General features: G+C 29.1%; 1 protein-coding gene across 7 annotated transcripts; it reads left to right on the top strand.

Moving 5' to 3' along the window:
• The first annotated feature begins 4,251 nt into the window (after window positions 1-4,251).
• LOC122522818 (polypeptide N-acetylgalactosaminyltransferase 5) lies at window positions 4,252-16,952 on the top strand. 7 transcript variants are annotated; one of them, XM_043644105.1, is made up of 9 exons: window positions 4,253-4,531; window positions 4,907-5,101; window positions 11,087-11,925; window positions 12,019-12,337; window positions 12,442-12,619; window positions 12,994-13,174; window positions 14,992-15,230; window positions 15,307-15,441; window positions 15,517-16,952. In XM_043644105.1, the coding sequence occupies exons 3-9, from the start codon at window positions 11,322-11,324 to the stop codon at window positions 15,664-15,666; spliced, it is 1,806 nt and encodes a 601-aa protein (XP_043500040.1). In that variant the 5' UTR covers window positions 4,253-4,531; window positions 4,907-5,101; window positions 11,087-11,321; the 3' UTR covers window positions 15,667-16,952. The 7 variants fall into 7 exon arrangements, with proteins under 7 accessions (XP_043500043.1, XP_043500040.1, XP_043500041.1 ...); XM_043644106.1 differs by having other exon boundaries at window positions 5,020-5,101; XM_043644104.1 differs by lacking the exon at window positions 4,253-4,531 and adding an exon at window positions 4,538-4,674.
• The last annotated feature ends 1,008 nt before the right edge of the window (window positions 16,953-17,960 follow it).

The raw sequence follows: 17,960 nt of genomic DNA on the forward strand, positions 1-17,960 counted from the left end.
TAAGATAATTAAAAAAAAAATCCTCCTCAAAAATTATTATTGAAGGTCAATTTGATTCGTCTGATCGATCGTTTGTAAAATTTATTACGTTTTTTGCTGATCTAGAATATAATAATTAGTACCTGAAAATATTATATATGTATATGTATGTATATTAGAAAGTGGGCCCAAAAGTTTCTAGATAGACTCAAAAGTTCTCAAACAAATTTCAATACCATGTAAAAGCTTTTGATCCGCGTAGAAACTTTTGGTCCACCTTGTATTTGATGCTGTTACTATTTATGATACGTTTTTTCGTTGATAAAATTATACAGAATATTGCGTTGTGTGTATAATAAATTATCATCAAGATAACAAATAATACGAGAAATACGTGGTGCATCAACATGAATCGAAAGAGGCAGCTGCTTTGAATATACATAAACGTAAAGCTCTTTTTTATTTTTTTTATTTAACGTATTCTTCTTCTAATTAATATTGAATTAATATTGTACGATAGCGCGCAGCAGAGCTTTCCTCGATTTACGCAGGATATGTCAAAAATATGATTTAGTAGGGTGAATCGTTGGAATACTGCCAGTTTCTAATGGATACCAGATGTGTTACGGGTTTTTCGATATTCAGTCATATTCATACGGTTTGAAGTCAATAATTGCAATATATACATATATATACACAACACTTATATATATATGTGTAGACATATGTGCTATTTTCTAATTAAATTTTAAATACATTATTTCACGTATAATTATTAAGAGAAATCGTTGTTACGAATTCTCGATATCAATTATTTCGCTAAAAACAATAATCTTACGCTATAAATATGAATTACAAAATCATGCTAAACTGTATTCCCTTTTTTCTTCTTCTTCTTTTTACATTAACCCTTTCGTATCTCGTATATGAATTGCTAATAACGAAAGGACTAAAAATTACATTGCACTTGACAATTTATAAACATTATCGGGGGAATATGTAAACACATATCTGCTATTCTAATACTTTCTCCCGTATCGTGTGTATGTCATTATCGAATGAAAATGAATATTTTACGTAAGCCACACACATACACATACACATACACAGACACACATATACTAATATACGTAAGTTTTCCAACAAAATAAAAGGAAAAAAAAAAGAATAAAGGGTGAACGTTTTTCTATGTGTAATACGAAAATTTAATTGTATAAGTGAACACACACGAGGAGATATATGTTGAATGTTCAATTTGTCTAATTCGTTATCATTGGCATACTAAATAATTCTATAATGTTTATGAAAGAAATATGTTAAAAATTGTTTCATTGATATTAAAAAAAATAATAAAAAAGAAATATAACAGATATTTATATAATACGAATAAGAAATAAATAAAACAAAAAATATACGGATGATCAATTTAGCAAATTAATTCTTAGAACGATGAGTTCTATGCGTTATGCAATGAGACATTAAATATACTAAGTGAGATAAAAGTCACTTAAACTAGAAATTCAATTATACAAGTAATTTGTTCATGCAATGAAGTACGGTTACAGTTATACAAACAGCCGGTATTTTGGTTTAGCATTTTATGCAATTACTATAGCAACAATATTATTCTTAAATGTTTTTGTGCATCTTGAATGAAATTATTTGAGAAATGAGTTGCACATGTTAACCGAGGAAAAACGAGTTTTTGCACTACATGTTATTTGAAAACATAATAGAAATACAGAATTTATAATAAATTACTTTAAAAGGAAGAAAGCGACTTTTATCTTACCTTGTATATAAAAAAAAAACTACAAATAAAAAAATGTAAAAAAAAAACAATATCACAACTTCTATAATTAGTGAACTATGATACAAATAGTGTAAATCAGCTTGTTCCGTTATAATTTCGACTCGCTTAATTAAAAGAAAAGAAAATAAGAAAAAGAACTATCCTAATCAATTCAAAACACATTAATCGACATTATAAAAACATTTATAATCTAAATATAATTACATTATGATCTCAAAACGTCGTCTTTATCGAATCGTATGAATAAATAAATAAAAAAATAAATAAAAAAACAAAAAAAACTTCTCTAACTTGTACAATCACGATTATAGATTTAGAAATAAACCAATTTTCATCTTTAAACATCGATAATTACGAAACAATAATTGATATCGATATAGAATACGATATACGAGTATGTATGTATTATGTATCGCAATTTCACGTAAATCAATTTAGAAAACAATTCATTATTTCATAACCTTGTAAATAAAAAAAAAAGCTTGCAAGGTCTCCTGTTACAATACACGAAGCATTTTGTAAAGTTTTATATATATATATATATATAGTTCTATGTAGTTACACAGCTGGACCAATAAAGTATATATATATATATGCATATATATACACATACATGTATGTATGTATCTTCCTCTACCTATATATGATTAAATCTTTCATTAGGGCATCCTTTAGCGCGAATATCGTTCCTTATAAATTTGCTAATACATACGTATTGCCGAATATTACGACCCTCATATGGGTCAGTGGTTCATACGGCAGGGCTTTTAATGGACGACCCTTAAATGGGTCGCTAGTAACGAAAGGATTAATAGATATATACATTACACTATCCCATCTATCTGTAATGCATATAGCTTCAATGCACACAGTTGATATTGATCAAAATTAATATAAATCAATCTTATGCTTCTTATGCAAAATTTAATGTCACTTTTAACTTTTGAACGCAATAAACGGCTTACGTAATAATAAATAAAAATACAAATTAGTAAACTATCAGTTTCAAAATTATCTTAATATTATTTCTATTATTATAAAATTATTTGAAAACAAATAATACATACATATATTTGCCAAATTATACCCTTTCTATTATTTATTATCCATGCAACTTGTAACCATTTTTTCTAAATCATCTACAATTCCTAAATGATTAAAAAAATTAAAGATTACAATTCAAAAAGAAATTATATTCATAAAAAAAATATAATATAATACAAAAATAATTTATTTAATTATTTTAAAATAAAAATATTCATAAGCACTCGGTAGTCATTTTTGTAAACATTTTTAAACGACTCAATTTGAAATATCTTTAACAATGATATAAAAGTGTTTCAGTATAAAAGAAACATAAAATTATATTCTCATAATACTTACACAAGTTAATAGTTGTAAATATTTAATTAAATATACTTTTTATATAAAATATAATCACAAATAACTCAGAAAAATAAATACCGTTCACAATCTTTCGACTTTGCCGCTTGCAGCACTCCGTACTAAATGCAGTTCCACTGAAGGACAGATGTCGCCACCTTTACAGTCCGTCAATGCAAGTTTTTTTATTGGCTTGAAAACAAACAAAGAAGAAAAATAATTGGCTAGGAAGTATCGCAATCTTATCGACGCCTGTGATTGGATAATTGATTAGCGCAATAATCGTCGCGTTAGATCATTGGACGAAATTAGATTATTATTTAATTATTCAACGTCTCAATTATAAGCGACAGTTGAAGGTGAGTTAATTTAAAAAATAGTCTTTTTTAGATTCAATTCAATTAAATAATTCTTTTAGACTTTTTATCTGTCAATTCATTGCATGAAATGATTGACGGATATTCAATTATTCAATTATTCAAAATGAAATAATATTAAAATCAAAATCAATCGTGAAGTTATAAACGAATAATCATTTCGAACTTATCATAAATTAAATAATCGAAGTTTATTGCACGAAATCGTTGACAAGGATTAAATTCTGCAATCATTTAACATTAAATATCAAAGGTACTTTTATTGAATCTTAGAAGTATTAATCGTTAAATAATAATCGAATAATTAAAAATTTAAGACTTTCGGTGGACATTTGATTATGGATCTTCCGATAATCTACACAGAAAAATGAACAGCAATGAAATTCATACAATCATCGTAAATTATAACATTTAAAAAAAATAAGTAAAATAAGTATTTTTATTTTATCTGAGATAAGAAATATTAATCGTAAAATAAATGACTAATCAACAGGCTTTTAGTGTAAATTCAATGATGGACGTTCTGATTCTTACAATTAGATAATAGAATAATAAATAACAATGAAAATCAACGATAAGATATTATTAAATATCAATCAAAGATAACTATTCTTTTTATTTAATCGAGAAAACATTAATAATAAAAAAAATAAACAAATAATAAAGCTTTTCGCAAATATCGAATAGGAAGCGTTGCGATTGGTTGTTGGTATCCGTGCAACGGACATGGATTTGCTAAAGTCGGAACCAATGAGAGAAGAGTATTGGAACGGTGTAACGCAGTGTGAAGTTCGTCGGCGACGGGCGATGGCCGATGGTTGCTGCGACGATCGAATTCTCACGTTTCTCGGGAGAAGTGAGATAGAGATAACTATAGAAAGAGAAAAAGAGAGAGGAACAGTACAGAAGAAGTAGACCTGACTGTACGCCGGTGGTGTGCGATCGGCGCGTTGTCAATTTTGATGACACGCGCGAATGAGTGTGTAAAACAATTCTTAAATTTGGTATCGTCATTATCATCGTCATCGTCATTGTCATCGTCATCGTCGTCGTCTCGTCGCCGTCGTCACCAAATGAGTGTATCTTCCGTAAAAGTCGTCGTACCGTTCGATTCCAGTACCAGTATGTTCTTTGACCACCTTCAATCTAATTCAATCTAAACGGTTTTTTCTCGATATCCGTAAAGACTTAATACGTAATAGGCGGCGGCTCCGGTATCATTTTTTCGTTTGCCCTTCGTTTGTCTTTTTATTTGATAGCAACAACAATAAGAATTCGTTCGTTTAACCTTGTGTTTTTTCATCTCTCTTTCGTTCTCTCTCTCTTTCTCTTTCTCTCTCTCTCTCATTTATAGAAAAAACTTAAGGAACAGAATACACGCGTATGTGTCGTCAACGCAACGAAACGACGCCCGCGTGTTAAGATAAATCACTGTGTGTATCCTAACGTGTATGTGAATCTTCTAAGGACTTCTATTTATATTTCCTGGTCAACATTGATCCTCGAAGGAAGTATCTACCTTTAGATTATTCATCACTCTAAGAGAAAGGTAATTTATAATATTTACTTGTATATATATATATATATGTAATTGAAATTCTTTCAGTAAACGTCTGTTATTAGAAAATCCAGACCATGTGATTCGTGTATAGAGTTACACGTATTTACACGTTTACATTTACACGTAACATATTGTATACGTATACAGTCGTTTAGTATACATGTGTAACTTTTAACGGTGACGCGGCTCTCTACATAAGAAATTTCAGGTAACACATGCAATCTTCGTCTTTGCCTTCTTCGTCTTCCTCTTGAGGTTACGAAAGCTTCTCGAAGACCTTGATTTAAAGTTTTACTCATTAGAGTAGGTGTTCACATTAAAGTTTCTATCGTGTCGAGATTCTCGTTAAAAAAGCAATCTTATCGAGTGACTAATATAAAAATCTGTGGTGTGCCTGTGGTATTCAGAAAAAGGGAGTAAGGGAAAGAAGAGAGGAAGAAGAGAAAAAAGAAAGATCGTTTCGTAGCGGTCGATGCGCTCGAATTATTAGCAGGTTCGGTTGATCCACTTAAAATATTTATTTATTCCGTTGCTACGAAATAATTCCAGTTATTTTCTCTCGCTTTAATTAACACTCTGGAATTTTAATTGTTTACGGATTATTATTGTTATTGTTTCGTGTTTCTCTTGTTAGATATATTTTATTATTTTGTAATCAATTGCAATTGTCAATTGGTATGTCGCGTATGGCGTGTTATCAAGATACCGTTGGGTACAGTACTATTCGTTATTCGTGACACATCCCAAGTGTCGATCGTTGGATTCCAATCCGATTAGTATCATGTAAACGCGCCGAAAATTATCAATTCGTGTGATAAACCATACGACGGAAACGAGAATTGCATATCGATCATATTTCTCTTCTATGACCCTTTTTTTTATTTTGTTTTTATTAATATTTAAAAGAGTCATTTGATAAGATGTAGTAGCTTTTTAGAAAACACGTGTACGTTATCAACAACTACATATTTACGACTATAATTATAAGTTTCATTCGTTAATTTTTATTTTCAATATATTTTACGTGTAATGTAAAATAGTTCAAGTGGTTTAACCATTTCATAATCCAATTTCGTTTTATTTGCTTAAAGATAATATAAAGTATAACTTATATCTCAAAAAATATGAGACGAGTTTGTTAAAATTAGAATTAATTTTGTATTTATAAAAAAAAAAAGCAAATCTTTATAGTTAAAATCATGGGTGAGTTGAAAAGTTTTAAATACGTAGAAACAATGTTGTTTCCGTCAAACTTTTATTTGTTTTTTTTTTTAAATAAAAGTTTTTTATTAAAGTTTAAAACTTTTCAACTCACCTTCATAGATATTTAAAATATGTTACTTAAAAGTTATACAGCATTTTAGAATATTGATCATTATTTAACAACTATTTAGATACCTTTAGTAAAAGATTTAAAATAAAGTCATTAATGTTTTCTTCACGTGAAATGCAGTAGCATAGTTCAACGTATGTATATCGGACGATTATGGGACTTTTATCTTTTCCGAGTAGTAAATTTCTCTTTGCTTATATGAGAGAGAGATAAAAGGAAGGAATAAAACGAGAAGACTCTATCGTTTCATTTCACATCTTCACGGAAAATAAAAACAATTCTTATGTACTATTAAATAATTGTTTCCTGGCATTAATTTTAACGTAGATAACATTATCTTCATCATTTTCTTTTTAACCCTTTGATTGCGAGCTTTTCTAAGTTGCAGCGTTTCACGTGAGCGGCATGTGGCCCGCCGATGATATGCGTCCATAGGCCACACTGATAGTTTTCGCCGGACGCATATATGCGGCCATAACAGTCAAAGGATTACATTTTATTATTCAAATAGTAAAGTTAATGTTCTGTGACCGACTTTTCGTAGCTTTATTGTTCATTTTATTTTCTACTTGATATATTCAAACCATTTTTAAAATTCATAGAAAGTTGAAATTTTTAATGTTTACGGATTATTTTACAAATAAATTAACTTAAATAAAACATAAATAAATAAATTTCGATTATCGCATAAGAAGTGTTCTATATAATCAGTTATTAAATTATTTAATTTTTTATCAAAGTAAAGAATTAATCGATTCATATTTAATTTTTATATTCAAACTCTGATTTTAAGTTATACGTTTTAAAAGAAGAAACACGAGAGTAGATCATTGTAAATGCGTAATGAACTTACTTAATAGATTAGATGTAATACCATATAACTTTGAAAACGTATACTTTCTAACATTTATAAATCTATTATTAAAAAAAGAAAGTTTAATAACGAAAGTAGTTTCGATCGTGTTAACGTATTTTTGTTATAATAAAATTTACGATTAAATAAAGGATTCCAACTACAACATCTTCAAATTCGATGCAATACTACTCACTTGATCCTTTTGAAATCCACTTGCGTCGAATTGCATTTCGTCTGTTAATAATCAAAACGTCTTTTATAAAGAAGCAGTAGTAGTAAACTTTTGCTGGTAGATATCTCCAAAGGAAGAAAAGAAAAAGAAAGAAAGAAGAAAGAGAGAGAGAGGAGAGAGAGAGAATTTCCATCGCAGTTAAAACTGTAATATCTCGCTGAGCTGGTTAAATCCTATTGCACAATAGAAAGAAATGAAATGAACAAAAAAGAAAACGAACGAAAAAAAAATTAGAGAAAAAGGGAAGAAAAAGAAAAAGAACAAGAAAAAATATCTAATAAGAAATGAAAAAAGATACGAAATGGAAGATAGTATTTTATCAACGCTATAACTATGCTGATGGGTAGAAAAATTAGCCATGCACGACGTTTCGTTATGCTGTTAAACTCCGATATAGTCTCGTTGTTCCACTTCTATATTATCCGTATTTTTTAATATTTTTACTCGTTATAAAACATTTCTATATATATTTTTTGTTTTTTTTTTCTAACAAAGTTTATAAGAACTTTATTTATACTTCTGTATAACTGTATGCACTGTATACACTGTATTTACATTTGTTAAATATTATTTTCCTCTATCATATTAAAAAATTAATTTTTATTTTGTATACGAAATTACTACGTTTTTTAATATTTAAAAGTTATATATTAAATTAGTACAAGTAATAACAAGGATGAAGCTAAAATTTATTAAAAAATTGTACAAATGAAATATTCTTTTTTTTACAATTTTTTTAATCCAATTATTTTACGGTTTTAACAATTTTTTTTACAATATAAGCTATATTATATAATTTGATTGTAAACGGGCGAGAACAAAATTGGATTACAGAGGGTTTGATGATATCGGATTTTTTTTATTTCGTTCTTTTTTTTCTTTTCTTTTAATAGAGTTCGATCAAGGTAACACAAATGTGTATCTCACGCTAAATCTATTCTCAACAATGTGAAAAAGTATGTGCCGGTTTGTGACCCGTATAAAACCGCGTGCGTAATAACGGTATCCGTATGATACTGCGATCTTCATTGTATGAAAGAGAGAAAGAGAGAAAGAGCACCTTTCTGGAATAATTTTCCAGTACTAGTATAACAGTACTGTCAAATGTCGAAAAGATAAAACTACAAGAAGACTAGCGAGAACAATGAGAAATGTGTCCGCATACACTTTGGCGAAAGTAGACCTAGTTTTAGCTCATTAGAACCAGACGCGTACAAATTACTGTCGAAAACGTGTATATTCTTCTTTCGCATTCAGAGAATATGCAGCAACAACAAAATATACTTCAAAAGTAGACTCGCATAAATATATTTAATACGGGACCAGTTAAAGGTACTCAGATCATTTTAAAAATCAATTATTATTTTCATTCATTTTTTTTCTAAACTTGCAATTAAGCTTGTAGTTTTATAATCTGCATCCCAAAAAAAAATGTTCGCTTAGAAAATTTGACACGTGTATAATTAATTTTTATTCATTTTATAAAATTAATTGTCATTTCATATCCAAAATTTAAATTGCATATACTATAATATAATTGTATCTCGGTATAAATTATCTTATTATTAATTTAAGATAATAGATTATATCATGTCTTATTCATTGATTATTCAATTTCATTCGATCATTCCAATATGCGATAAGATAGAAAAAAATTCAATAAAACTGAGCCACTGTCGAGTCATCGACGTGCCACAACTTATTACTTCTCTTATCGGGTGAATAAATTTTACGACAGAAACGTCATCGGCAGGAATACATCCACGTACATTTCAATTATTCATATGTTTAAAAAAATAAAAAAAATAAGAAAATATTCTTTAACGCTAAAATAAACTTTTCGCATCTACGATCGTCTAACAACTTTCGAAATGTTTTTTTTTACTCTTTGTACATATTTTTACGTTCATAATTTGTCTGAGATTGATGTAAAAAATGTATAAATATTTATCCTTATATAACTTTGATAACATCATTTGTATGTGAACTATAAATAATTAACATATTTAGAGAATTTGTTTCGTTCCGAAACTACGTATACGTGCTTTGAAAACTTTTGAATCGCAATGCAACATTTAAAATACTTTCGTTAGTAAATAAAAATGTGCATGCATTAATTGTTTTATTTTACTTATGTATAAATATGCACTCGACGTTGATTTAAGTATATATAAATATTTATATTCTTGTATTTAATTATGTATAATATAATGTATATGTGAAAGGCTCTCTCATATACTTTCAATTTCAATGAAGCTTTGCGTATGTGGAACACGATAGCCTTCGCCAATGAAGATCCTGTTTGACTTATATGATCTCTCTTACGTGTCCTTGCGCATACTTTTACCTGAGAAGATAACAAAAGAGAAGAAGAAAAAAAAACGAACCTTTTCTTCGCATGCGTTCATTCAAAACGAACATATGCACGCATCACACTTTTTATCAATTTTAATTTATCGTGTAAACGGAATAAAAATAATGAGATATCTTCTGAGAAAAAATTAAATGTATAATACAGTAAAGTAAATTAATTTATTTAACAATTTACTAGGTCAATATTTGTAATAAAATATTTGTATGTAATATAAATGATAAATAATCATTAATTATTAAGTATCAATATGTACTTAGATAAATATATAATCCTGATCATTTATTTAACAAAATATTGATCAAATAAATAGAAATAATTTTATTTGAATCTTATATAGAATGAAGAAATAAAATATGAGCAGCATATTGTCTAACATAAGTTGTACAAATAGTTGGATTGAAATGTGAAAAGAATAAATGTATCGATGGTTCAATTAAAATGATATTGATAGAAAAATTGAACGTAATAATTCTTTTCTCTCTCTCTTTCTCTTTCACTCTCTATTGTTGTATTAATTGTATAATGCATATACTATAGCTTGAAATAGATCGATCCCGAGGTCAATAATGAAAATACTTACGTGAACTTTGTTTTAAAAATAGAATATAACATAGAACTATGTATACAGCTATATTCAACAGTACATTTTTTACAAATATCGTTATTGAATTCCTTGTTGACTAGAAAATACATCATTTAATAGTTCTCTAATTAATTAATATTATTGGCTGCTGCTCGACTGTTTCCTCACCACAATATAATTTCCCAGAGAGTGAATGGTCTCATTAGCTGAGCAAGAGAATCAGAGAATGAGAAAGAGAGAGAGATTTGCCTTTGCGCGGATCAATTTCCTGCGTATCTACGAAACGCATCCCGTATACAGTATTCCCTTTCGCTTTTTAACAATTACCCGAGATTGAGAGAGACAGAGAGAAATTTAGTTGTTGCTAACCGAAATGAAAAGAGTACATTTTCTGGCATGTGAAACCATGTTAAATATTAGCGCATAGTTTAATGTTAAACCTACCGAAAATTTAACAAGAAATTTTGTCTGTGTGTGATATCAATTTATTGTTAAATTTAATTCATCTTTTAAACGCTATAATATATATATATATATATATATATATATATATATATATATATATTTATAAATGTTGAATATCTTTTTGTTTTAGGAAAAGCGGGGATACGCTGTAATAAAATCATGTAAAATTATCTGGAAAGCTTTATTTGGATAATATCAATTAATTGATCGATTTTTAAAATAAAAATAATAATTATTGGATAGAAAATAAATAAAAAAAAAAAACAAAAAAGTCGAAAGAACGCGCGTACGTTTTTTCGAAAGGGATAAATAAGGAAAAATTAGGTGATGCACTCAGGATTAAGAGGGTCAGGACTCGAGGGAAAATGTTTCGCTCAAAGATTCGCATTCACACATGTCAAGTGATTCTTTTAACGTCATTGGTATGGTTCCTGGTAGACGTTATGGTACTTATGTTCTATTCGGATTGCATCGGAGGATCCGGATGGGGTTGTTCCGAGACGAACAAGCAAACAATTTCGACGGAAGAAAGTCAACCGCATCCTCAAGCGATTAAAAGGGAAATTGTCGATTTACAATTGTATGATAAAAAAAAGTACAAGCAATCGGAATTACATTTATGGAGGCCTGCTAAGGTCGTTAGAGAAAATAAGGGTAGTCCAGGTGAAATGGGAGCAGCTGTACATATTGCGCCTGAATTAGAAACTAAACAACAAGAGTTATTTAAATTGAATCAATTTAATCTAATGGCTAGTGACATGATTTCATTACATCGTTCATTAAAAGACATTAGACTCGAGGGTTGTAAAACGAAAAAGTACAACAAGTATCTTCCTGACACTAGTATCGTTATTGTTTTTCATAACGAGGCTTGGAGCACATTATTGCGTACTGTTTGGTCCGTTATCAATCGATCACCTAGATCATTATTGAAAGAAATTATTCTCGTTGATGATGCCAGTGAACGAGGTACGTCTTATATATTCTTTTATTTCTTCTCTTATTTCTTCTCTTATTAAAAACCAACTCGTCAAATAATATTAAATTTATTTTCATTTACAGATCATTTAAAGAAGGATTTAGAAAATTATGTACAATCTTTACCCGTACCGACGTACGTTTATCGCACGAAGATAAGATCAGGTCTCATTAGAGCTAGACTCTTAGGAGCGAAACACGTGAAAGGCCAAGTTATAACATTTTTGGATGCACATTGCGAATGTACGGAAGGATGGTTGGAACCTTTACTTTCAAGGATAGCCGACGATCGGACAATCGTTGTATGCCCAATTATCGATGTTATTAGCGACGATACATTTGAATATATACCTGCAAGTGACATGACTTGGGGTGGTTTCAATTGGAAATTGAATTTTCGATGGTATAGCATTATTGTTATTCTATTATCTTATTAATTAAATTTCTCTCGAGAGATAAAACGATTTTTTCTATTCATTGTCTAATGGAGAAATTCCAATTAATAAGGTACAGAGTCGCACAAAGAGAAATGGACAGAAGAAACGGGGATAGAACAGCTCCATTACGTACACCAACAATGGCAGGGGGTTTGTTTTCTATAGATAAAGACTATTTTTATGAGCTTGGTGCCTATGACGAAGGAATGGACATATGGGGTGGTGAAAATCTTGAAATGAGTTTCCGAGTGAGTTTTATCCTTTTACTCGTTAGTAAATCAATATAATACCTTGTTTTTAATGTTATATCTCGTGCATTATATATAATGTTTATTTTTTTTATTTTTATTTTGTATTTTTCGTTTGTTTTTTTTACTAACATGCTGGCTGTTCTCAAGATGAAATTCAACGTTTGTTTCCTCTATTTGATATTACCACAAATGAATTTTCTCTGTAGTTTTTTTCTTAACACTTTCTTTCTTACTTGTATCTCTTTAGACACACTCGCTTATTATAAATAATTGTTCCATCCTCCGAAACAGAGAAATACCTATTGGTAATCAATACGGTTGTATGAAAATTTTACTTTTATTTCTATTTTTAAATCATAAGTAACTTATAGGTATGGCAATGTGGCGGAATATTAGAAATCAGTCCATGTTCACACGTGGGACATGTATTCCGCGACAAGAGCCCGTATACGTTCCCTGGCGGTGTCAGCAAGATAGTTCTACACAATGCGGCCAGGGTTGCCGAAGTCTGGATGGATGAGTGGAGAGATTTTTACTATGCCATGAACCCAGGTTAGATAAGTAAATGCATAGTTTTACCTATTCACATTAATTAGTATTCCAAGTGACTCAAATAATACGAATAAGTTTTACTAATAAATGACAACTACTATTACTATTACCAAATTTGTAATGCATGTATGCTGGAAATAATAAGCAGACAGCGATGCTTTAAAATGCAAATTGTTTTTCTAACTCACTTCGACAGAAAAAAAGATTACGAAAAATTATGTCATATATATATATGAAAAAAGAAAAAAGAGAAGAAAAATGACGAACGAAGTAATGTGAAAAATAAGTTCATGATATATACAACGGGTATCTGATATAAATTATTGTTAGCAAATTTATTTTGTGTTAGTGGTTATTTATTTTTTATTTATCTTTTTGTATTTTTTAGTGTTCTAAAATACTTGTGATAAGAATATTTAAAGTATGATATATTAATAAAACTTTGGAATGATTTTTTACATCTTACACATATATCGTGTAACATTTTTATTTATATCATACATTTAAATAGCTGCATTATAAAGGTATAAGAGTTTTAGTCAATTTATTGCTTATGAATTCTAAACTTAGAAAGTAGATGAAGCGATATCATAATTACATTGGGTACAATATTCAAATTGTTTCTTGTTTTGACGTATCATGTGAACATAGGGAAAAGAAACTAAAATAGTTATAAATAATTATGCTTTTCATTTTGGATAATGTATTGATTTATTTGATATTCTAATATGTGTGAAACCGTAGCCTTAACCACTCATCCATCCAGCCAACTAACATTAAAATATTGCTTGCATTTGATATTTGTTTAGCTATATTATCTAGGAGTCCAGATGGGAGAGAAGGAGCTCAAGAATTTGATAACGTGCATAATATATCTTCTTCTGATTTTCTTTTTATTATGTAATTTGATTGTATTTGCTAACACACTAACACAACTGAGTTGGTTAGATATGGATGTGTGGTGGGACATTGGAAATTGCAACATGCTCACACGTTGGACATGTATTCCGTAAGTCAACTCCATATACCTTCCCTGGTGGTACCAGCAAGATAGTGAACCACAACAATGCGCGCCTCGCAGAGGTCTGGTTGGACCAATGGAAGTACTTCTATTACAACATTAATCCAGGTAGCACTAACACCAATGTCTGAAAAAAAGAATAAAACAAAAAGAAAGAGAATTCTTGTACACACAATATATATCTCTATACTTTATGTATACTCCTGGTTTCTTTATTTTGCATGTATCTTTTTTTTGGGCGGTTAGCATGGTTTTGCAACTAACACTATTGCTTTATGGTTTTTTGGAATATTGCTTACTTCTATCAGATACCCGTTTATGTCCACCTTAGGACAATATTTAATTGCAGGATTGTTAATCATTATTTCAATTTCAGCAGCGAGAGGGTATTGCTTTAAACTTGATCGATATAATACGATCTTTAAAAAAAGAAATAAATAAACTATAATATAATTTTCGTTGTCACTAAAATCACATTATCACTATCGCACAATAATATTTTGACTGTGTACGAGTTTTTACACCAATAAAATAAGAGCCATATCACGAAATTCTTTTCACTTTCAAATATCTAATTTATTTTGCTCATTGTCAAATATCTTGATATGCTCATGGTGTATACTATGGTCGTTTTAATGGGCAAATAATTAATGTATTATCACACATGGCAATTTCTTTATTTAGCACATATCTTGACATATTTCAATAACTTATTTTCTACTAATATATATGTTCACACATTTTCATTTAATAGAATCTAATACAATAATTCTTAATCAAAGCTTAAACTTTGCAGGTGCGAGAAATGTAGTCGTTGGGAACGTGTCGGAGAGGGTAAAGTTAAGAGAACGTCTTAAATGTAAGAGCTTCAGGTGGTATTTAGAAAATATTTATCCTGAATCACCGATGCCACTAGATTATTATTATCTTGGTGATGTAAAAAATGTTGATACACATACCTGTTTGGATACCATGGGTAGAAGAACGGGAGAAGTTGTTGGTATTAGCTATTGTCATGGACTAGGTGGTAATCAGGTATGTTTAAAATTCTAATTATATAAAACTGACTTATTTATTATAATATTTACTAACGAATTACTATAATATTTAGGTGTTTGCTTATACAAAACGACAACAAATAATGTCGGATGATATGTGCCTTGATGCAGCCAGTCCACAAGGTCCAGTTAAAATTGTTCGTTGCCATGGGATGGGTGGTAATCAAGCATGGGTTTATAATGAAGAGGTATAAAAAGATATAATAATATTTTATATTAAATTAATTGATTAATAATTATACTTAAATATAAATATTTTTTAGACGAAGATGATCAGGCATACAAATACAGGCCATTGCCTGTCAAAACCACGTTCAGGAGATGCCTCGCAGCCTGTTCTTGCACCATGCGATCCACACAATGCTGGACAGAAATGGATTATGCAAAGCAAATTCAAATGGCAAGCCAGCTAATATACATTGAGCTTAAGTGCAGACCTCTATACAATATTTGTTAATATATTTAATAGATTATAATCAAGGAACTGACCATAAGATATAAAATCGCGGCAGAACGATAAGTATTATGATTGAATAGAAAACATAGTCGCTGTATTATGTTTAGTCGATTCATCAAATTGACGTAAATTCTCGATGAAATGAACATTGGGAAAAGAAAGTAACTTGATGTGAATCATAATAAGAAACAAATGGCTCGCGAGTTAAATAATTCATTTATTTAATAAGATAAATATTAATTAGACTTTACTAAGACCATGGTGTTTAGTTACTGCCATTTCTTATGGTATGCCTTGATTAATGTACGAGGATAAGAGAAGTAAATTTCTGATTGTGTGAGAACGTGCAAAAGTGATACTAAAAAAGAAAAGGAAAAAGAACAAGAGAATGAACTCTTCTTTTAATAAGCGGTAACAGAGAAAGCATATCAGACCACTGTTATAAATAAATACTTGTTGATAAAAGAAAGAGAGACATATTTGATAATTTGGGGTGCGTGCAATGGCAGACGTTTGAAAGATAGTAATCTTATATGTGTGAAGATAAGAAACAAAAAAATCTAAGGATAATGATAAATTTGTGTCACAACTATGATCGTGTGAGTGTTGTTAGTATGAAAGTGAAATTAATGGTGACACTACTGGTTATACTAATTATAGAGAACTTTTATTGTACAATCCATTATTATTAATTAGGGAAGAGCACTGAATCTTTTTATAACGATACTTCTGACAGTTCCTTGCATTTCATTCGTAATTAAGTTGTTACGATGCTTTTGTTTTCAATAAAAGCAAAGATTCTATTAATCTTTTTAACACTAAAGCACGATGAGATTACATTTACAAGATTTTAGTTAAATATATAAAAGATTACCGGCTGTTGTTTGTTATAATCTTGTTATTATATATCTTACATATTCATTTAAATTTATTGACACATGTCTTCCGCATTTTATTAATAAAGACTCCATATTTTTATTGTAATAAAATAAACAACTATTCTTCGTAGATATATTACATTCTGCTTTAGCATAGTTTATCGTTGCTAATATCACAGTTAAACATACAAAAAATGTTACACCATTGGCTAAGAGTAAAAGTAGATGACTTTCAGATTCTGGCGCCCTTCCCTTTGATTATAAATTTCCACGCTACAAAAATTGCAATATTCAGTTGTAGTTGAGACGATGAATTTATTTTTATGTCCATGTAAAATAATATCTGTACTTCTTATATCTACAATTAGTAACACGTGAGTAATACAATTTTTCTTACATTCTCAACACCTCCATCTACGATGTTTAGAACATGTTGTGTACCATAGTGAAACTTTAATACTTGGCAACATTAATATTATTAACACATATATATTTAATCTGAAGAAAAAAAATACTATTATGGTGATGGTACAACAATAATTTATCATTTATAGCCTATATATGTATATGTAATTAGACTTTTAAAACAGCAATGTTTATTTTTGTACAGGATTTAGATTGATTTTATATATTTGAAAGAAAAAGAGAGTCTAACTAAAATTAACAATTTAAAACTATTCAGATTCAGTAAAGCATGTTCGCTGATGTGTAAAGGAAAGAAAAGAAACAAAAATGAAGAAGACAAAGTGATAGTATTTCTATGTCATTGTCATTCCATATATTGCAATCCTAAGTTTTATTTTCTTCTATATACTTCCTAATGCTTGCACAGAAAATGAAGTACAAATTATCATTGTCTTAAATAACAATTGTTTCGTTGCGCATTCACCGATACATTGATCACAATAGAAATCTTTCATCACTTTATTTTCTGTACTTTTTCATGTATTTTTAGCTTATATAAAAACATATGTATATGTATTAATATATATACATATATTTTCAAATGTTAAACTTAATGTAGTAACGTCCATTACATAGAAAAAAATCAGTGAAACAAACTTCCAATTTTTTCATATTTTCAAATGTTATTTATTTACTAGTATTCTGTCTTAAAATAAATTTGTTCTTTCCTGCAATGTGTTGAAAGTCAGAAGATGCAAATTTAAAGACAATAAAGCAATCTACACATGTTCCATTAAGTTACGTATAAATATTAATATTATTCTATACTTGTGAACTGTAAATTATAATATTTAATTTACAAGCCATTTTGAAGTAATCTAGTGTACTTATACTATATTTAACGAGTTGGATAAAAAAAAGAAACAATTATCTACGTCATGTGGCCTCATATACTTTGCGAAAGTGT

The sequence above is a fragment of the Polistes fuscatus genome, unplaced genomic scaffold (assembly GCF_010416935.1).
Source record: "Polistes fuscatus isolate 324 unplaced genomic scaffold, CU_Pfus_HIC Scaffold6, whole genome shotgun sequence".
NCBI lineage: Eukaryota > Metazoa > Arthropoda > Insecta > Hymenoptera > Vespidae > Polistes > Polistes fuscatus.

Bases quoted from the DNA above. Each gene is read 5' to 3' on its own strand.
- LOC122522818 (XM_043644108.1), top strand. From the start codon at position 11,322: ATGTTTCGCTCAAAGATTCGCATTCACACATGTCAAGTGATTCTTTTA. The intron at 13,175-14,991 runs GTTAGATAAGTA...TAAACTTTGCAG, and splicing joins TTACTATGCCATGAACCCAG to GTGCGAGAAATGTAGTCGTT. The intron at 15,442-15,516 runs GTATAAAAAGAT...AATATTTTTTAG, and splicing joins CATGGGTTTATAATGAAGAG to ACGAAGATGATCAGGCATAC.